Source organism: Lissotriton helveticus, chromosome 7 (assembly GCF_964261635.1).
Source record: "Lissotriton helveticus chromosome 7, aLisHel1.1, whole genome shotgun sequence".
Lineage (NCBI taxonomy): Eukaryota > Metazoa > Chordata > Amphibia > Caudata > Salamandridae > Lissotriton > Lissotriton helveticus.
The window spans coordinates 256,410,349-256,432,429 of NC_136068.1; the positions used below are offsets into that span (position 1 = coordinate 256,410,349).

The 22,081-nt window shown below is 52.8% G+C and overlaps 1 protein-coding gene across 3 annotated transcripts; it reads left to right on the plus strand.

Moving 5' to 3' along the window:
- The first annotated feature begins 301 nt into the window (after positions 1-301).
- On the plus strand, positions 302-12,566 carry LOC144768400 (DBIRD complex subunit ZNF326-like). Of its 3 annotated transcripts, none has more exons than XM_078652034.1 (4): positions 397-528; positions 6,167-6,356; positions 7,585-7,758; positions 12,163-12,566. In XM_078652034.1, the coding sequence occupies exons 1-3, from the start codon at positions 412-414 to the stop codon at positions 7,656-7,658; spliced, it is 381 nt and encodes a 126-aa protein (XP_078508160.1). In that variant the 5' UTR covers positions 397-411; the 3' UTR covers positions 7,659-7,758; positions 12,163-12,566. The 3 variants fall into 3 exon arrangements, 2 of the variants coding, with proteins under 2 accessions (XP_078508161.1, XP_078508160.1); XR_013598537.1 differs by lacking the exon at positions 397-528 and adding an exon at positions 1,396-1,532; XM_078652035.1 differs by lacking the exon at positions 7,585-7,758 and having other exon boundaries at positions 302-528.
- Positions 12,567-22,081: the final 9,515 nt, after the last annotated feature.

A 22,081-nucleotide genomic window follows, 5' to 3' on the forward strand; every position in this document is an offset into this window, starting at 1 on the left:
TTCCCTATCCGGTGTTCTATAATCCACTGTCCCCCATGTGGCAATGTCCCCTCATCGTTGTGCGCATGCGCACTAATGGTGCGCATGCGCATTTTAATTTTCATGACGTCTCACTACCCCGCCCATCAGGGACTGTACCCCCTGTTTGTGCACACATTTACGCAAGTGTGGGTGGGGCCAGTTGTACGTTGCCATGTCGCGCGCGCGATCTCCTACGCCGCTGTGATTGGTCAGCTCTGGCAGGCGCTGCGATGGCGCTTCCTACCAGAGGCAGCCTCGGCGGCAGAGGGGCAGCGCTGCGGGCGGACGCGGCTAAGGCGACCCTGCTTTGACCGGTGGCAGCAGCAGCATGTCCCGCTGCGGCTGACGGGGGAGCCCGGGGCTGCCTCCACCTCTCCCCCGCCCGGGAGCATGGAGCCCGCCGCCGCCGTGCCCCCGCTCAAGGAGGTGCGCTGGGATTCGGCCTCGCTGCCCCTGGACCAGCTCACCAGCCCACCAACAATCAGCTCCTACCGGCTGCCCCAGGTGGTGCGTCTGGACACCGATGAGTGCAGCGGCGCCGCGCCGGGAGGGGCCTGTGGGGAGCGGGGAGCCATGGTCCGACGCACCGGCTACGGTCACTGGCTGTGCAGGCGGCACCGGGCGCAGACAGCAGCTCTCCTGACTGACCTCAGCCTCCCCTTCAAAGGAATGGCTGCGGCATCAGCTCGGGAGATTTTAATTCACATAGTAGAATCCTCCTAAACCAGACTTCGATCCCTGAATCAATTTTAGACTCGTAAGTGTACCCAATCTAGAAGAGCTTGTGTGTGACGAGGAACAAGCATCCTTCCAGCCCCCCACTCCTTCACCTGACAAGACATGGCTGAATTACATCCACCATTGTTCAGACCAAAGACAACTATTTTCAGTTATTCTTACTGATCATATGTGAATCATTTACCTCCCTTTCTTCATAAAAAAGACTTTACCTCTGTGATACAACAGGCATAAACTTTTGCAAAGTACTTATTTATTAAGTCTAGGGCATTGGCTCTGTGAAGAGAAGCTATCTCTTGTGCCCAGCTGCATAACTATGATATTTTGAATGAATGACAGACTTCAGTTGGTCATGTTTTCATTAAAGCCTTAATCACAGTTAAAAAAACAAAAAAAACAACAAAAAGAGTAGAATCCTTTCTTAGGTATTACAACGTTCAACAGAAGTGCAGGTGACTTAAATACCAAGGGGCAGATTTAAAAGCCCCTTGCGCCACTTTTGCGTCACTTTTCCTATGTTATAAATGACGCAAAAGTGGCGCAAGTGGCTTGTAAATAAGCCCCCAAGTTTGGGGGGCGGTCAAGGTTGCGAATTTGTAACCGAGACACGACCAACTTTATTTCTCCTTGGACTCCAATTAGGAGTGATATTGTACTTGGGACAAGTTGAGGATGGTTGCTTGTCTAAAAAGAAGCCGATCTCTTGTTCAAAACGAAGACAGACTGGTGTGCAGTAGTTACCGTCCCACCGTTCTCCCTACCTCCTTGCTGTTGTGAGTACCAGTGTTCTGAATATGATGGGTCGCTGAGGAGTCCTGGTGCTGTAATTATGCCATACATCCCCACCGGACGCTTGTGTGGCATGGATCTCTACCTGGCATGCCCCTCAACTCTGCTTCATTTTCTGATGATTTGTTTGTTGGGCTACAAGAGAGGAGTAGAATTGGGGTTCTTGAATATTCATGTGTTATACCGCTTTGTTTGTCTATTTTGTATGTCAATTACACAAAGGCATTAATACAGAAAACATACAGAATCACGTCTCGGGCTTACAAATTGGAGCACATCTGCATTCAAATTAATAAACTACTGTGTTTTCGTGATTAAATAGAATACTCCAGGGCCCTCCCTTCCTCTCTATCGCCCTCCCTTCCTCTCTATCGCCCTCCCTTCCTCTCTATCGCCCTCCCTTCCTCTCTATCGCCCTCCCTCCATCGCCCTCCCTCTCTATCTATCACCCTCCCTCTCTCTCTATCGCCCTCCCTCCCTCCATCTATCGCCCTCCCTCTCTATCGCCCTCCCTCTCTCTCTCTATCGCCCTCCCTCTCTCTCTCTATCGCCCTCCCTCTCTCTCTCTCTATCGCCCTCCCTCTCTCTCTCTATCGCCCTCCCTCTCTCTCTCTATCGCCCTCCCTCGCTCTATCGCCCTCCCTCTCTCTCTCTATCGCCCTCCCTCTCTCTCTCTATCGCCCTCCCTCTCTCTATCGCCCTCCCTCTCTCTCTCTATCGCCCTCCCTCTCTCTCTATCGCCCTCCCTCTCTCTCTATCGCCCTCCCTCTCTCTCTATCGCCCTCCCTCTCTCTCTCTATCGCCCTCCCTCTCTCTCTCGCCCTCCCTCTCTCTCTCGCCCTCCCTCTCTCTCTATCGCCCTCTCTCTCTATCGCCCTCCCTCTCTCTATCGCCCTCCCTCTCTCTCTCTATCGCCCTCCCTCTCTATCGCCCTCCCTCTCTCTCTCTATCGCCCTCCCTCTCTCTCTCTATCGCCCTCCCTCTCTCTCTCTCTATCGCCCTCCCTCTCTCTCTCTATCGCCCTCCCTCTCTCTCTCTATCGCCCTCCCTCTCTCTATCGCCCTCCCTCTCTCTATCGCCCTCCCTCTCTCTATCGCCCTCCCTCTCTCTCTATCGCCCTCCCTCTCTCTCTATCGCCCTCCCTCTCTCTCTATCGCCCTCCCTCCCTCTCTCTATCGCCCTCCCTCTCTCTCTATCGCCCTCCCTCTCTCTCTCTATCGCCCTCCCTCTCTCTCTCTCTATCGCCCTCCCTCTCTCTCTCTATCGCCCTCCCTCTCTCTCTCTATAGCCCTACCTCTCTCTCTCTATCGCCCTCCCTCTCTCTCTCTATCGCCCTCCCTCTCTCTCTCTATCGCCCTCCCTCTCCCTCTCTATCGCCCTCCCTCTCTCTCTCTATCGCCCTCCCTCTCTCTCTCTATCGCCCTCCCTCTCTCTTTCTCCCTCCCTCTCTCTCTCGCCCTCCCTCTCTCTCTATCGCCCTCTCTCTCTATCGCCCTCCCTCTCTCTCTATCGCCCTCTCTCTCTATCGCTCGCCCTCCCTCTCTCTCTCTATCGCCCTCCCTCTCTCTATCGCCCTCTCTCTCTATCGCCCTCCCTCTCTCTCTCTATCGCCCTCCCTCTCTCTCTATCGCCCTCCCTCTCTCTCTCTATCGCCCTCCCTCTCTCTCTCTATCGCCCTCCCTCTCTCTCTCTATCGCCCTCCCTCTCTCTCTCTATCGCCCTCCCTCTCTCTCTCTATCGCCCTCCCTCTCTCTATCGCCCTCCCTCTCTCTATCGCCCTCCCTCTCTCTATCGCCCTCCCTCTCTCTCTATCGCCCTCCCTCTCTCTCTCTATCGCCCTCCCTCTCTCTCTCTCTATCGCCCTCCCTCTCTCTCTCTATCGCCCTCTCTCTCTCTATCGCCCTCCCTCTCTCTATCGCCCTCCCTCTCTCTCTCTCTATCGCCCTCGCTCTCTCTCTCTATCGCCCTCCCTCTCTCTCTCTATCGCCCTCTCTCTCTCTATCGCCCTCTCTCTCTCTATCGCCCTCCCTCTCTCTCTATCGCCCTCCCTCTCTCTCTATCGCCCTCCCTCCCTCTCTCTATCGCCCTCCCTCTCTCTCTCTATCGCCCTCCCTCTCTCTCTCTCTATCGCCCTCCCTCTCTCTCTCTCTATCGCCCTCCCTCTCTCTCTCTCTATCGCCCTCCCTCTCTCTCTCTATCGCCCTCCCTCTCTCTCTCTATCGCCCTCCCTCTCTCTCTATCGCCCTCTCTCTCTCTATCGCCCTCCCTCTCTCTATCGCCCTCCCTCTCTCTATCGCCCTCCCTCTCTCTATCGCCCTCTCTCTCTCTATCGCCCTCTCTCTCTCTATCGCCCTCTCTCTCTCTATCGCCCTCCCTCTATCGCCCTCCCTCTCTCTCTATCGCCCTCCCTCCCTCTCTCTCGCCCTCCCTCTCTCAATCGCCCTCCCTCTCTCTATCTCTCTCTCTCTCTCTCTCTCTATCGCCCGCCCTCCCTCTCTATCGCCCTCCCTCTCCCTTTCTATCGCCCTCCCTCTCCCTCTCTATCGCCCTCCCTCTCCCTCTCTATCGCCCTCCCTCTCTCTCTATCGCCCGCCCTCCCTCTCTATCGCCCTCCCTCTCCCTTTCTATCGCCCTCCCTCTCTCTCTCTCTATCGCCCTCCCTCTCTCTCTATCGCCCTCCCTCCCTCTCTCTATCGCCCTCCCTCCCTCTCTCTATCGCCCTCCCTCTCTCTATCGCCCTCCCTCTCTCTCTCTATCGCCCTCCCTCTCTCTCTCTATCGCCCTCCCTCTCTCTTTCTCTATCGCCCTCCCTCTCTCTCTCTATCGCCCTCCCTCTCTCTCTCTATCGCCCTCCCTCTCTCTCTCTATCGCCCTCCCTCTCTCTCTCTATCGCCCTCCCTCTCTCTCTCTATCGCCCTCCCTCTCTCTCTCTATCGCCCTCCCTCTCTCTCTCTATCGCCCTCCCTCTCTCTCTCTATCGCCCTCCCTCTCTCTCTCTCTATCGCCCTCCCTCTCTCTATCGCCCTCCCTCTCTCTCGCTATCGCCCGCCCTCTCTATCGCCCTCCCTCTCCCTCTCTATCGCCCTCCCTCTCTCTCTATCGCCCTCCATCTCTCTCTATCGCCCTCTCTCTCTCTCTCTCTCTATCGCCCTCTCTCTCTCTCTCTCTCTCTATCGCCCTCTCTCTCTATCGCCCTCTCTCTCTCTCTCTCTCCATCGCCCTCTCTCTCCATCGCCCTCTCTCTCTCTCTCTATCGCCCTCTCTCTCTCTCTCTCTCTATCGCCCTCTCTCTCTCTATCGCCCTCTCTCTCTCTATCGCCCTCTCTCTCTCTCTAACGCCCTCTCTCGCCCTCTCTCTCTCTATCGCCCTCTCTCTCTCTATCGCCCTCTCTCTCTCTATCGCCCTCTCTCTCTCTATCGCCCTCTCTCTCTCTATCGCCCTCTCTCTCTCTCTATCGCCCTCTCTCTCTCTATCGCCCTCTCTCTCTCTCTATCGCCCTCTCTCTCTCTATCGCTCTCTCTATCGCCCTCTCTCTCTCTATCGCCCTCTCTCTCTATCGCCCTCTCTCTATCGCCCTCTCTCTCTATCGCCCTCTCTCTCTCGCCCTCCCATCTCTCTCTCGCCCTCCCTTCTCTCTCTCGCCCTCCCTTCTCTCTCTCGCCCTCCCTTCTCTCTCTCGCCCTCCCTCTCTCTCGCCCTCCCTCTCTCTCGCCCTCCCTCTCTCTCGCCCTCCCTCTCTCTTTCGCCCTCCCTCTCTCTCTCTCTCGCCCTCCCTCTCTCTCTTTCGCCCTCCCTCTCTCTCTCTATCGCCCTCCCTCTCTCTCTCTATCGCCCTCCCTCTCTCTCTCGCCCTCCCTCTCTCTCTTTCGCCCTCCCTCTCTCTCTCTCGCCCTCCCTCTCTCTCTCTCGCCCTCCCTCTCTCTCTCGCCCTCCCTCTCTCTATCGCCCTGTTCTCTTCTCTTCTCACGTGCTGATCTGCTGCCCTCTTCCACCCTGCCTCCTTCTCTAACTCCCTGTTCTCTTGTCATCTCACGTGCTGAACTGCTGCTCTCTTCCACCCTGCCTCCTTCTCTAACTCCCTGTTCTCTTGTCATCTCACATGCTGAACTGCTGCTCTCTTCCACCCCGCCTCCTTCTCTAACTCCCTGGTCTCTTCTCCTGTGCTGATCTGCTGCTCTCTTCCACCACACCTCCTTCTTTAACTCCCTGTTCTCTTTTACTGTGCTTATCTGCTTTTCTCTTTCACCCCGCCTCCTTCTCTAACTCCCGGTTCTCTCAGACACAACCACACCACACACAACCAAACCACACGCACAACCAGACACAACCACACACATGTTTATAAGCATTTTATCTTCTTTATTTCTCAAGCTCACTAATGCAAATGAAAACCTGTACAGCAGTGTCCTTACTGCAGTTTTCAGAATTGTAGCCAAGAAGTATCTACACCTACCAGAATGGCAACAATTGCTGCTTAGCCGACGAATTCCTTGACCACCCAACATTGGTTCTTGGATTATGCCTGCCATTATTATAAAACTGTTAACACATTTTTGCACACCATGTAACTTGCCTTATCTGCATACTCTCTGCTAATTTTATGTTATCAATTTGCAGGATTATGGCGGTATGCAGAGACCTGGAATTGTTGTCGACTACCAGACAAATCTGGTATTTGGTCGGCCTGCTGGAAGGTGGATGAAAAGAAAGATGATGCAATCGCTTAATAAACCCATTGGAGGGGCGTTTGTCGACAAAAAACCTAAATTGAGAAAACCTGGATCAAATGGCAATGCGGTCAAAAAAGGTATGTTTCTAGATAGACAGCTTCTGTGTTTTAGGTTTTGCCTCTCACCCCTGGACCAGAGTACCCCTACTCACCCCTAGATCTGAGCACCCGCTACTCACCCCTGGACCTGAGCACCCGCTACTCACCCCTGGACCTTAGCACCCGCCACTCAGCCCTGGACCTGAGCACCCGCCACTCAGCCCTGGACCTGAGCACCCGCCACTCAGCCCTGGACCTGAGCACCCGCCACTCAGCCCTGGACCTGAGCACCCGCCACTCAGCCCTGGACCTGAGCACCCGCCACTCAGCCCTGGACCTGAGCACCCGCCACTCAGCCCTGGACTTGAGCACCCGCCTCTCACCCCTGGACCAGAGTACCCCCACTCACCCCTAGATCTGAGCACCCGCCACGCACCCCTGAACCAGAGCACCCGCCACGCACCCCTGGCCAGAGCACCCGCCACGCACCCCTGGCCAGAGCACCCGCCACTCACCCCTGGATCTGAGCACACGCCACTCATCCATGGACCAGAGCACCCCCCAGTTGAAAATTAACTTGGGTGAATCTGAAGGAGCTACATTTTAAGGTGTATTTCAGAGTGCAAAGTCTGTTACGATGAGACCCAGGGGCTTATTATGTCTGTGGTGCATTGAACCTAGGGGGCAAGTCAGAAGTGCTCACTATATCCTAGTTGGCTATTATTACTAAACCTTAGGCTTCCATTAGAGTCTAATGGGCCCCTTTCACTTGGACGCAACGTGTTGCTTGTATCTGATTTAGGATATTACATAAAATGTGACAATCGTGGCAGATCAGCTCTTACCTGTGCCCTCAGCTCTTACCTGTGCCCTCAGCTCTTACCTGTGCCCTCAGCTCTTACACCTGTGCCCTCAGCTCTTACCCCTGTGCCCTCAGCTCTTACCCCTGTGCCCTCAGCTCTTACCCCTGTGCCCTCAGCTCTTACCCCTGTGCCCTCAGCTCTTACCCCTCTGCCCTCAGCTCTTACCCTGTGCCACACATTGAATTGGAGATCTCTGCCTCGTTCACAGTTGATAGATGGACCATATCAGTAATATTCATTGGCAGTCTGGGATGGGACAAAAACCTGACTGGAGGTGGTAGGGGGGTTTTGGGGAACTTGGACGATCACATTGTTTAAAGTTTGTCACTGTTAATGTGTACTCGCCAGCCTGGCACGCTGCTGCAGCCGGTGACTGCTCCTCTGAACTCTTCTCTCCTTCCCAGAGCTTAACACCAAGATGATTGGCTTTGACGAGTTCTTGCCCATGCTGCAGACAATTGCGAAGAACAAGGACTAGGGTACCTACGATGACTTTGTGGAGGGGCTGAAGGTCTTCGACAAAGAAGCCAATGGCTCTGTGATGGGCGCTGAGTTGCGACATGTACTAGTCACTCTGGGTAAGAGGCCATTTTGGCACAGTACTATTTTCAAGGCAGAGTATAATTGACTGCTGAACTCCCCAGCCCCCCTGCAGTGTTCAGGGCCCCCCTTTCTGATTCCGAGCTTAGATTTCTACCCGCGTCTGGATATTACAGTTAATGTGCCCTGTTTCAGCCTAACAAAGTGTCCTATCAATCTCATTTAACTGTACATTCTTTTGGGGCGAGGGAGGACGGGGACACGGTTGGGTTACAAGTGGTTTTTGGATTGCCCCTTCTACAGGCTAGAGCTTTGACTGACTAATAGTTAGTCTTGGTGAGCCATGTCCTGGAAATTGGTGGCCTCCTTGTCTTGTGGGTAGCAGCCACTTCAGAACATCTGCTCTGTCTGGTTTTACCCTGGTGGCTGGCTAGTCTCAGCAGCCAGTGCTGCTTCTGTGGCGGAAGTGTATTTGGTGGGTAAGTGCTGGGTCTGAAGCTGTGCGTGCTGCTGCATTCTGGGCAGTTAATCTGGAAGGTGTTTGATCGAAGCCTGTGTGCATTTTTGTCCTTTCCATTGTGCAGGTGAGAAGATGTGTCTGTATGTGTGGCTGTGTCTGTGTGTGTGTGTCTGTGTGTGTGTCTGTGTGTGTGGCTGTGTCTGTGTGTGGCTGTGTCTGTGTGTGTGGCTGTGTCTGTGTGTGTGGCTGTGTCTGTGTGTGTGTCTGTGTGTGTGGCTGTGTCTGTGTGTGTGGCTGTGTCTGTGTGTGGCTGTGTCTGTGTGTGTGGCTGTGTCTGTGTGTGTGGCTGTGTCTGTGTGTGTGGCTGTGTCTGTGTGTGTGGCTGTGTCTGTGTGTGTGGCTGTGTCTGTGTGTGTGGCTGTGGCTGTGTCTGTGGCTGTGGCTGTGTGTGTGTGTGTGGCTGTGTCTGTGTGTGTGTGGCTGTGGCTGTGTCTGTGGCTGTGTGTGTGTCTGTGTGTGTGTGTGGCTGTGTCTGTGTGTGTGGCTGTGTCTGTGTGTGTGGCTGTGTCTGTGTGTGTGGCTGTGTCTGTGTGTGTGGCTGTGTCTGTGTGTGTGGCTGTGTGTGTGGCTGTGGCTGTGTGTGTGTGTGTGGCTGTGTCTGTGTGTGTGTGTGTGTGTGTGGCTGTGTCTGTGTGTGTGTGGCTGTGTCTGTGTGTGTGTGGCTGTGTCTGTGTGTGTGTGGCTGTGTCTGTGTGTGTGTGGCTGTGTCTGTGTGTGTGTGGCTGTGTCTGTGTGGCTGTGTCTGTGTGTGTGTGCGGCTCTGTCTGTGTGTGTGCGGCTCTGTCTGTGTGTGTGTGCGGCTCTGTCTGTGTGTGTGCGGCTCTGTCTGTGTGTGTGCGGCTCTGTCTGTGTGGGGCGCTCTGTCTGTGTGGGGCGCTCTGTCTGTGTGGGGCGCTCTGTCTGTGTCTGTGTGTGTGTGTGGGGCGCTCTGTCTGTGTGAGAGTGGCTCTATATGAATGTCAGTGCAATCCATCACGTCATTAACAATTACAGACCTTCACATCGCCAACACCTTGGCATTGGTTTGATAGTTGAAATAATTGGGCAGTGTGGTGGTTATAATATTAATTATGGGTATCTCAAAATAAAGGCTTTGTCAATGTGAAGGGCATGTCTTTGAAATTGGATGGCCTCTTCTCCCTATTTCATTTTTTTCCAAATCCTTCGGCTCTCTCATTGACCAATCTGTGTCCTTCAAAGGGCATGTCCAGAAAAGAGCACAGACTTCTGAGTCCTAGCTTACATTAAAGCACATTATAAAGCTTGCCCTTCATCTTAAACATTTGTGGTTCACGTTCCAGGTACTTGCCTTATCATTTGCCCAATGAGGCCCCACACTACTCTCCCACAGTTCTCATTAACACCTGTCAAAGTTTCTCTTACGCGGTCGCTTTTCTAATCGCCAACAACAGACAATGTGAGCTTGTTTGCCCTTCTTTGAAATAATTACATGAGTTCCCTCTCCATTTCATAATCCACCTCGAAGTGTGTTGTGTGAGCTACAAGGCACTTCTCTTGAGTAAACCTGAATACATTGCCTCTAAACATGGCTGGTGGACCAAACACTGCTGGCAGTTCATCTCTGGCTAGGTTCTGTTATCTGCCGACATTCCATTAAATTCAGAGGCTGCTGTTTCATGATACTTTGATTTGCATCTCTGCACCACCACTGCCATGCACACACACACCACCACTGCCATGCACACACGGACACCAAAAAAGAATTTATGCAAAGCATTGTCATTTACAATGCCAGTAACTCAAACTTAAATGCTGCGAGACCTATTGCATTGCAAATGCTTATTTTCTATAGCTTTGCTTTTGAAGCAATTGCACCTCCTTGTCTTTATCTTACGATGTTTACAGCTAAAGCACGAGTGCGTCAAAGGTCTCGCATTTGAGAGACTTTGATCTATTTGCATTGTAAATGACAATGTTTTTTTATTTGTCTTCAGAAAATCTACCAGAGGTTTTTCAAACCATTCAATCAGACTCGGTGTAACACGTTGCCTTGCAGTCTGCCTTGGAGTCCTGCTCGCCTTGTCTCTTGGCTGTGCTCTTTTCCCTTGAGGGTTTCAGGTCACGGCCTGCTTGGTGGGGTTTGATTGCTTGCTTGTGGAGGGAGCAAGATTGCGGGTCATTCCCTAATAAGAGTCCCTGGTGTTTTTTAAACGCTTATCTGGCACACCCTGGTGGCAGAGTAGTTTCTAAAGGGTTTCTGTCCACATTGAAGGCCTTCTCTTCTAGGTTCCAACCAAGTTATTGTAGTTGAACTAGCAGTATGTGTATAAATTAACGTTTATTTATCTAAAAAAATTTCCAGGCTTACAAGGAACAAATAAAAAGGGAGAGCGTACTCATTGCTACAAGTATCCTAAACAACCCAACAGTCAAGTCCTGGTGCGTTTCCAGCTTGCCCTCGCGGGTGACTGGGATACCGGGTCCTGAGAGAGAGATACCAGCCCTCCAGCATTCTAAATCCCAGGTACTGAACTGACTAAAACCTTACAGAGAATTCTTGAGTCAGATTCTTGGCAAAACAAACTTAACTTAAACTGCTACTTACTTACTCCCTCCCACGTATTAGGCTTAGGTCAGGTACACCGGGGTAGGCGTAGTTAGAAGCACCATTGACGATTAGTCAATGTATATATGTATGTATATCTTTTATCCATTTTAAAGTATCATATGGCTAAGAAACCATATCAATGCTTTTACAGTATTATTTTATAATCCTGCTTTTACTATATGCATTCTACTTAACCCTAAGTATTGCAATTGTAGCGATTCATTTCTCTTGTATGAGAAAAGAGACTGATCAATAAATAACACCTTTTATTGAAAACGCCCGTCTCTTCTTTTCTCTACAATCTGGTGAAACTAAGAATGCACGTATTGACTGAGTAAAATAGCTGTCTTTTGTTTTCACACGACTCTAGAGATGTACTCTTGATCAGGGAGAGCAAAGTTGTCATGTTCTATGGTTGTCAGAAACTAAATCCCTTCTTGTCTATCCAGGGAGGTTAAAATCCTCCTCGCCTATTCGAGAAAGTTTGTAGTGAACTCTGAGCTAGCTGGCACACAAAACTTAAGTCTAATATAGTCAGTAGAAGACCTAGTTACCCTCTGTCCTACGTCTATACTATTGAAGATATTATTCCAATGCGCAGAGCCTATTGGGAATATAGGAACTACACTACACCCCACTGACCCCACTGGTGCGGCCCTCAGACACAAACCACAGTGTAAATTTGGCCCCTGAGAGAACGTTTGTGAGTACCCATGACCTATGCTGTGCTTCCAAGCGCTGAGATACCCCCCTGGGGGTGATTCAAGCGCTATACACATTAAATAAAATCATTAATTAAATCAAACAGGTACACATGCTGCAAACGGATAAGTTAGTTACCATCAACAATTAGCTTGCAGCCTGTAATGCTGTGGATGCACTTGCACCCTTCCTGCCACCAGGGCTCACACTGCATATTGAATGTTCAGATCTGTGTACTCCTTCCTCAGCTTTGCAAATAACACTTCTTCCGTCCTGAGTTTCACCCAAAAAATTGTAGTTTCGCAGGAAATGAATTTCTTGGAAATGTGATGCCCACCCTCAATATTCCAGTCATCGCCCCCTCTGTACAAGGACTCCTCGGAGCTCATGGGCGTTCATAGACCTGGCATGGATTTTTCCATCCTATGGTCTGTCTGGACATACTCTAAAATTTAGAAGTCCTGCATATGTTCTCCCCGTTGTAAGATGCCTTTTCTAATAATATATTCTTTCTGCTTTTTTGTGATCTGAAATCTGAGTTCTTTACTTGCACTGTACACAAGACTTTTGCTGTTACTTTTGTAATAGTTAGTGTGCATTTGTTCTTGAGAATTTTGCTAAAGATGGTTTAAAACTTGTGTTTACTTTTAGGGTGAGAATCCCTTTGAAATCGTTGAACAAACGGGAGAATCGGTAGTTGAGGAAACAACTGATGCGAATGATGAAGACAATGACCAAAACGAAAAGGAGGACATTGATGGTGAAAACGATGAAAATGAGGAGCAGATAATGTGGAGGCAGAAAGTGCAGATGCGGATGATGCTGCTGACCCAAATGATTACTCTGGGGACTTAACAACCACTGATGAAAAGTAGTTGAGAAACTGCCCTGAAAGACCAAACACTTTAGCACACTGCATTGGTGGACTTTAAGAACAATTTTCCGCAAAGTTGAGCAGTTCGTTCACCCTGCATGCATTCCACTTCTGTTTTAATTGCCTATGGGCAAACCGGTTTTAAGTTTTGTTTTTTTATTAAACTAAAGCTTGTATTAAGCACAGCAAATGCGTCAGTATTCTTCCAGTGTAAATTGATTTGTTCATGGTTACGTTTTGAGTAATTTTGAGCAGTTTGGGTTCTAAACATTCCAATGTGATTTTTTTTTTCCAGTTTTTAGCGCCCAATGTAGTGTTGTATATAATTCAAGCTGTTGTAGCAAAGAAACCCTGATTATGTCCTGCAGTAATAAAGGCTTACAACAAGATTATACACTTATTTTGCACCTCTCCTATATGGTACTGTCTACCTCAAAGAACGGGTACACTCAAGGTGGTGTATAATGTGTTTTATGCCCGGAGGTAGCGCCCCAGGGGGGAGCACTCGCCTGTTTAATGCTGATCAAAGGCTCTTTGCTGAGGTGTGAGATTGGAGAGGGGGCCGAGGGTATTCTGGGTGACGAGGTGTTACTGTAAGGCCTGGTAGCCTCTGGATAATGAGCAGAGGTGGGGATGGCAAGAAATATCCGCTCTGCCTATGGGGGCCTTGTGACACCAGCTGGGTGATTCACCCACCGAGGTGTTCCTTTCTTGCTTTAAAGTGTTCGATTTGTCTTGTGTTTTTTCTGCACTTTTATTTAGCGCGAACCCTATCGGAAGGTATTGCAGCGCTTTAAATGAACACTAGTTACATCACACAAGGTCACTTTTTAAACCAGATAAACAAGCATTTTCGGAAATTATGTAGAATATTCCTTTTGTGGAGTGCTGCAGTCGGGGCCGGAGCTGAATTTTAATCGGGGGGGGGACTGCAGTGATGGACTGCAGTGTGTCTGCTGTTATACCAATGGCATAAATCACGCCACGCCAGACTCTGTACCCACAGGCACCAGCTCCCGACTGTCAGGGTGGTCGGGAGGCAGCTGGAAAGGTCTGAGGTACCAGGGAGAGGGGGCTGGACACAGACAGGGATGGAGGAACAAAGGAAGCAAGAAAGAGCGGGAAAGACGAGGAAGGAAAGGAGAGGAGGAAGAAAATTATGATAAGGAAGAAGGAGGAGGGGCGAAGAGAGGGATAAACGGAGGAGGGGGTTATGAGGGAGGAGAACAGAAGTGGATTGACAGAATACAGACTACGGAAATAAAGCGCGAAAACGAAGGAAGCAGTTGAGGCAGGCATGCAGGGTGGAAGGAGTAGAGGGGAAAGATCAACAGGATAGAAAGAAGAGAATGGAAGGAAAAAAGCAGGGAAGCTGCACATTGGGGACACAAGAAATAATGAGCAGAAGTAGAGACGGAGAAAAGCAGAAGCACAGAGAAAGAGACTGAAGAGGATGGGGCAATGTTGGAAAGAACGAGGAATGAGGTAAGAAAGAGAAAACCGGAGCGAGAACAAGGAAGGTGGAATGAAGAAGAGGAAATCAAATAAGGAAGGCAGTAATAAAGAAGATATGAGAATACAGGTGATGAAGTTGTAGAAAATATGGAGGAAGGGGAAGAAAGGAGAAAGTACACCAAAGCATGTAAGAAAATAAAAGATGCATCGAAGATGAAGAATGGGAGACGGAGATTGACAAAGAGGAATACATGAAGGAGGAGACTGAGGGAAGGTGATAGAAATGGGAGGAAAGTGAACAAGTCAGTGTAAAGTGGTAGGTGGAATGAAGCATGGGCCGCAAAGAACACCAAATAAGAAGCGAGAAAAACTAGCTCTGGCATTGCGCGGAGTGGGGCGGGGGAGCGGCTTCCTTTCAAGTCTGATGCCGAGGCATGGTGTGGGATGTGGCTGGTGATGTGCACGCGCCTGGCTCACATGAACTGAATTGAATCCGCAGTTTGGGGAGACTTTTCGGAACAACTACACAAACACAATTAGGAGGGGACCCAAGGGAAAGTTTAACGACCGAGCTCTGGATACATTCCCTACAGTATACTCATAACAACAAAGGTACCAGAGGGTCAAATAGTGGCAAGTGTACTCGGACTGGGACTAGATACTGATACCAGCAGCTACACCCTGACTCTTATAAAACTAGTAAGATAAGCCAAACCTGTGGATGGTCTTGAACACCCATCAGTCACCACTCGGAACCGCCCTTCATCATTTGGGGTTCCGTGAGAGACCCACACACACACACCAAGATGTCTTATCACAAACAGGAATGGGCCGAGCAGATGACCATTGGTCCCTCCCCAGTCGGCACAGATGCCGGTTTGAAGTACCGACTGAAAGAGCGGTGCTTCACTTTTGCCCTGAGCCGCTGCCAGGTGGGGTGAGGTCTTCACACCTTACAATTCGGTGAATAACTGAAATTGTAAGAGGAGACGGGACATTGCACCTAGGAGTTCCAGGTGATATTTGTGCCAGTCTGTCTATTGATTCACTATTTGTTTATTTATTTCACAATTTGATTACACGTTTTGGTATTCATTTGCTGCAGTAGCCATAGTCGTCAAATAGGTCCTGAAGAAAGCAAGGCATAATGGCCGTGAATTGCTGAAACATGTTGACCACGTTCCACCATTAGACCGTGTATATCTTTACCTGTCTTGACTATTTTTAATGTTGGAAGAGGAAGCATTATCCGAATAAATTTGTTCTTCACTTCCCAATCCAAATTTTTTTTTTCACAACCGATTTTATTAAGGAATTCAAGCAAGGCAATCAATGTGGCACCCCACAATCAGGAGAAACCACCAAGCATTTGGATACATTACATCTAGCAGGATCGAAGGTCGAAATGAAATCATCACAAATCTTATTTATTTGAAACAACTCCCCACCCCATCCCATCCCAACTCCCCACCACCCTCAATTAATTCCACCCCGCAGTCCCACCCTAACCCTGTGCACGTGTAAAAAGGGGGAAACAGCGTTGTGTGAGTATAGTGTATCCGGCAAGGCGCAAGACACAGGCCCATGCAATGGGGGAGCTTAGGGCTCCTCTTCGGGGTCGATCGGGGGGTCCAGTGGCAAGTCCCTGTAATCGGCCCATCTTTTCCATATCTTAAAGTGCTTGCGAGGGCACCCTCGCGCTTCAAAGATGGGGCGCTCCAGACCCATACAGAAGTCTAGTCCCGCTTTCCATACACACAAAGGAGGTGCCCGTTCGTCTTTCCATGGTCTCTTGGCTAGGTCTCTTTTGGCTAATACAAGTCCCAACAGCAATAGATGGCGCTTATAGCAATTCCCCCCCACTCCTGCAAGAATATGGAGCAATCCCAGCCAGTGGGTGCGGGGTAGATCCCAGTGTAGTACCTCAGACAGGCAATTCCACACACCTCTCCAAAAGCCAGCTATCCCAGGACACAGCCACACCGTATGAAGCAGCGAGCCCATCTCCATCCCACAACGCAGGCATTCCGGCGTTTCAATCAGTCCCGCCTTCCAGAGGCGTTCACGGGTAAAATAAGCCCTGTGGAGAATTTTAAATTGAATAAACCTGAGCCTCATTGCGATGGCAGTGCCTCGTGGGGATTCCAGGGCCTCTCGCCAATCATCCTCGTCCATGGGACCAACATCTGCCTCCCAGGCCGTCCGCAGGGGAAGTAAATCAGAAGCGCAATGAGTGACCACCGTTTGGTATATCCGGGATACTTTTTTGTCACCGAGATCACCCATGAACAACTTCGCCTCAATAGGGCTGAATTCGGGGAGCGAGTCAAGATCGGCAATGTATGGTGTTAGCGCATGCCGGAGCTGTAAATACCGGAAGAATTGGGACCGTGGCATGTGGAACTCCGCACTGAGGTCCTGGAACGATTTAAGAGCAGTGCCAGTCATTTAGGATGAGCAGGTGAGCTGCTTGGTAGTAGGACAGGAGGTCCGAGGTGGCGAGGCCCCCACAGTACGTAGATAAAAAGCACGTACGTAGCGCCACCCGGGCAGAACCCCCAGCCCATAGGAACCGCCCCAAGACCGAATTCACCTGCCGAAACCACGAGGTCGGGACCGGATGGGGCTAATTTTGCAGTTGATACAGAAGGCGTGGAAGCGCTACCATCTTAAAGATGGCGGATCGGCCAAAGATATTAAGGGGCATTCGGGACCAAGTTTTCACGTCGGCTTGCACCCGCTCCCAGACCGGAAGTACAGAACGTTCCCACGTGAGGGTCGCAGATTCCGACAGGAACACTCCCAGGTATTGCAAGCCAGTGGTCGCCACCTGCAGGTCCAATGGTCCGACACTGTGCCACCTCCAAGGACCCACAGGGTAGATTTACCCATGTTCAAATATAGGCCGAGACCTCTCCAAAGACCCACATAATTTCCAACACTCGCGGCCCGGAGCGTCGCAGGTCCGTAAGGAAGAAGAGAACGTCATCAGCGTATAACGCGATCCTATCAGAGAGGCCCCAGGGCCACACAAAGCCACGCATCTGCGCGTCCATACGGACCCAGGCGGCCAACGGCTCCATAGCAAGGGCATAGAGGTACGGGGATAAAGGGCATCCCTGCCGGGTCCCCCGGCCAATGTGGAAGGTCTCCGACACCGCCCCGGCAACACACACAGTAGCTGTGATGTCCGTATAGAGCAGCTTAATATATGATAGAAATACGGGGCCCAGGTTAAGACGGGGCAGGAGCGCGAACAGAAACGTCCAGCTCACCGAGTCAAACGCTTTGTTAATATCAGCAAGCAACAAGGCCGCCTGCTCACCTGTGGCCCCCATGGCATCAATCGCAGCCCACGCGCGCCGAATATTATGGAGTGTTGCCCTGCCGGGCATAAAGCCCGATTGATCGGGGTGTACCAGTTCCGTGATATACGGAAGCAACCGATTAGCCAGGGCCTTGGCCTGTATTTTGGCTTCTATGTTAAGCAGCGAGATAGGGCGATAAGAGTCGTGCCTATCAGGGGGCCTACCCGGTTTCTGGAAAACCACAATCTCGGCATGACGCCAATCAGGCGGCAGCCTACCCTGCGCACGCGCCGCTTCAAGCGCACGCCGAAAGTGGGGCCCTAGTTGCGTGTGGAACTTTTTATAGAATTCACAAGGGTAACCGCTCGGTCCGGGGGCTTTGCCCGCGTTAAGCTGTCCCAGAGCATCTCCCAGTTCTTCCGCTGTGAGAGGAGCATCCAGAGAGTTCCTGGCTTCGTCAGATACAGCTTTAGGGGGTAGGTCATCAATGAATTTAGCCACCTCCTCGCACAATAGGCTATCACACGGAGCATACTGCGTCGCAAAGTAGGTTACGAAACTCGCCGCCAGGCTGGCGGGGTCTGTGATAACCACTCCATCATCCGCAATGAGACCCGGCAGCGTGTCGGGTGTAATGTTATATTGGCACAGTCTATAGAGCAGGGAGCCCGATTTGTCCCCCCATTGGTATATCTGGCTCCGCGTGGCCAGCCACGCCTGTTTGGCCTCGTCCAATAGGACTGACGCATAGGATTGCTGTGCCTGGAGAAGTAGCCGCACGGCAACCTCGTCCCCTCCTCCCCGACTCTGGCGCTCCAATGTCTCCACCAGAGCCGCAGCCGTCACGATCGCCTCACGACGCCCACAGCGAGCCGCAGCGGTCCATGCAATATCCACTCCTCGCACAGTGGGTTTCATAGCCTCCCACACCACTACTGCGTCCACATCAACAAGGTTCTCCCGCCAGTAATGATCAATGACCTCCCGTAGATGCTTGACATAGCTAGGCTGCTGAAGGTGCCACGAGGACATCCTCCACCGAAAGGGCTGGCGTTTCCTAAAGAGTTCCACTTCAAGCAATACTGGGGAAAGATCAGACAGTCCCCTCGGCAAAATCTCCACTGCACGCACCCTGCACATACACAACCGGGGAACAAACATATAATCCAAGCGGGAAAAGGAGCCATGCACCGCAGACACAAACGTATATTCGCGCACAGTAGGGTGCATATGTCGCCAGGCATCAATCCAGCCCATTCCATCACACATCGCTCGCAGCCTGGTAGAGGGAGGGGAAGGGGGGTCAGCCAAATCAGTTCTCGGCGCCCCCTGCGGTCCATACAGATGTCCATCACCTCGTTCCAGTCTCCCCCGACCACCGCCAGGGACTCCGGGATATCACTCCACACCTGGAACAGTCTCTCAGCCAGGGCCCACTGCAGGGGGCGGGGGGGCATAGACACTCCCAGGACCACGGGCTCCGTACCCACCATGCCCTTGACAAACAAATAGCGACCCTGCGGGTCAGCCCATGTCTTCTCGTGCACAAACGCCACCCTACGATGAATGAGGACAGCCACCCCTCTGGACCCCCTGGTAAAGCCAGCATGGTATACCTGCTGATAGCCCAATCTCTGCAGGCTGAGCACCTTCGACCCCATCATATGAGTCTCTTGAAGCAGAAGCACATCTGCGGCGGCTCTCTTTCCCCAGCGCAGGACAGCCCCACGTTTCACTTTGTCAAGCATCCCCCTCACATTCCATGTAACTACTCGCAGGGACTCCAACGGGAGTCCGTGTATTGTATCAGCCATAATCAGATGGAGACCACCATGGATGCCCCCTGCGCCCACACCACCCACCACTCAACAACAACTGCATCTTCATAAGAAGTACGTGCACCCCCCCCTACTACCCCAAAACTCAAAAACTTCAGGGACAGCAACCGCCATTCCCTCCTCCAACCCCCAAACTCCCCCTACTACAACCAGGTTCGTAACCCCCCCCCCCCTCGCCTCCCAACACCCCCCCTATACCTCACAAAACCATGAAGCATCTGTCGCGGCATGGGCACTCCCAGGCCCAAAACGGAGGGCCTAGGACCAACCATACCAATGGATCCCCAAACTTGAAAACCCAGTTGTCACAACCCCCCCCCCCCCAACAATTCCTACCAATGTAGGAGAGGGACTGCCCCCAATCTGCGGTCCCCGAGCCATCTTCACCCCCCCCACTCCGGGTCAACAGCACAGTCTCGAATGTCGCTGAGGCATCAAATAGGCCACAAGTCCAACGGGCCACAGCCACCACCACTCCAGACCCCGGGAGCCACCCCATCAAGCATGGAACACAGAGTACCTGAGTTCATCAGTGTCACTTCCCAGAGTGGTCGGAGTCTTCAGTTCTGCCACCTCCGTGTGCCCCAGAGACGGAGGCCGACCGCTTCCGTGATCGGGACCGTCGATTCCTCTTACCCCTGGGCGGTCGATCCCCCGGCTCCTGAGACGACCCCCTCGAGGATCCCGGATTCAGGCCCGGCTGAGCATGCGGCCGCAGCGCCACCGTTTCGTCCGTCCACCTGAAGAGATCCTCCGGGGAATCAAAAAACAGCGTCTTGGACTGAAAGATCACCCTCAGGCGAGCCGGGTACAGCAAAGAGTACTGGTCGGCTGCTTAGTTGAGCCACCGCCTCCCCCTCTGGTCATGACTGCCAGTCCCCAACAGACCAACCAGAGTCAACACCAGCGAGGGCCGCGTGGGGCAAATGTTCCTTCAGAGGGCCCCGGATAGTCTCATTCGTGGTAAAGTTCTGTGTCTAGGCCAGGTCCAGGCAGGCCCCGAAACCAGCCCTCCACTTGCCAACAGTCAAAGGCCCCCAGTCCCCTGGCGGGCCAGGCGGCGTCACTCTCCCACAACCACGGGCTCCACAGCAATGGGCCTCTTATGTCGTTTATGCAGCCCAGCCAGGGCTCACCCTCCGCCTGGTGTTATCCCTCGAGGCTACGAGCTCGTGGTGCGGCTCAGGTAAGCCGACAGCAGACCTCAGGATCCACTCCCACGCTGCCAGCAGCCCGCTGGGCCGTGTTGCACCCCTCGTGTATAGATAAACCAGTGGCCACCACTACGGACGTCCAGGGGCCCCAACGCTGGTACTCATGGTTCTTTTCCGGCCACCGGGCCCACCATCGGCCGCCCCACCGCACTCCAGGCCGGTTTCTGTGCAGGGGCAGGAGGGGGTCGTCTCGAAAATGCAGCGCCGAGGCCCGACCGGCCCCGGAGGCAGCCGCCGTCCAGCGCGAGCCCCAGGCGGGCGTCGCGAAACTCGAGGCCCCCGGCTCTCCAGGTGTCACCAGGCCGCAGCTGTCAGCAGGACGGAGTCACGCTCCTCCGAAATTCAATCGCGCTGTTTCGCGCCCAGGGGCAGAGTGTGCATCAATCGGGTGACCCGCAGGGCTGCCCCGGCGCCCAACAACTGGCAGGGCGGTCGCACCGCGCCGGCGGTATCACTGCAGGTGTGCCTAAGCAAGTCCCCGGCTTCCCGGCCGCGCACTGGGCCGCTCCTCCTCCGCCGTCTCCCCGCGGCGCTCAAGGCATATAGGGCACCGCCGACTACACCGGAGGGACACCGACACCCGCTGCAATTGTCACCGCTCTCCGGGTAAGGTAGGTAGGCTCGGGGAACAGGATAAAAGAAGGATGATTGCTCGGGCAAGTGGGAGCTCTAGAAGGCTGCGACCGCCATTGCCGCTAGCTAAGCCACGCCCCCTTCCCAATCCAATTTTAACACACTTTTTTATTTTAGTTGCATTCAATTTTTGCACTGCACAGTCTTCTTTCTCATCAGTCACACCCTACAGCTACTCATAGTGTAGAGAGGCCACCCCACGCTCCCAACAGGAGGGACAAATGGTCATCTGCTCGGCCCATTCCTGTTGGTGATTGTTAGAAAGGCGATCCCGGGGGAGGCAGAAGATGTCTGACTGACCACCCCTAGGTCCACCTCTCTGTCGAGAAGTAGCCGAGCGTTATCGAGAGGCCTCCTGAGCGAGGGCCCTCTCCTAGGATCGTACAGTAGAGTAACCACAACACTACAAACGGACACCACACAAGAGGATAAGTTCTTAGGCTTTATCAGGAATAAAGGTTGCTGGATCTCAGCGGTATGTACAGGCAGATCGAGGGATCTGGAAAGTCTCGTAAATAAGGGATAGGGTAGGGGGACAGTCTCAAGATGGGTGCAGGAAAGGATACCCTGCGCACAGCTCTCAATCCTCGAGCCGGGGGTTCCGAGGGTCGAGCCGCGGCAGCAGGACTCGACAGGTGATCTTAACGGAGAGGAGGCTGCGGCAGCACCAGCAGGCTCTAGAGATGGTTCACCCGCGGCAGCGGCAGCGCCAGCAGGCTCTCAAGATGGTTCAGCCGCGGCAGCCAGCAGGCTCGTAAGATAGTACAGCAAAGGTGGGCCGCAGGTTCTCAGGGTATCTTCAGGTTACAGGCAATGAGTTCGTCTGGTGTCGACCGTGACAGCGTCAGCAGGGCTTCCAGTCCAGGATACAACTGGCATCCTACTCCGGGGCTGGCCCAGATATAGGACGGAGGTCCTTTGATGTCCGGACCCTCGCGCCTGGGGGCCAGAGGGGCCGGGATGATGGTGTCCAGACACCCAGCAGGAGGGTGGAGCCAGCGCCCAGGGAGGCCGGAGGGCGATCGATACCAGGCGTCCGGGGACGGCTGGAGGCCCATCGAAACTCCTCTTCCTCCGGGATCTGTCGAGTGGCCACTCGACCACCTGGGTGGATCTTGGTGCCTCGATGTCGGGGGTTCGCTGGGGCCTGGGCCGGGGCCGAGGCCACGTGGTTGTGACGTGGTGGGCCCAATAGGCCATTATCAATAAGGGAAAGTAGAGAAAAACCCTTCCCCTGAGGAATATTCT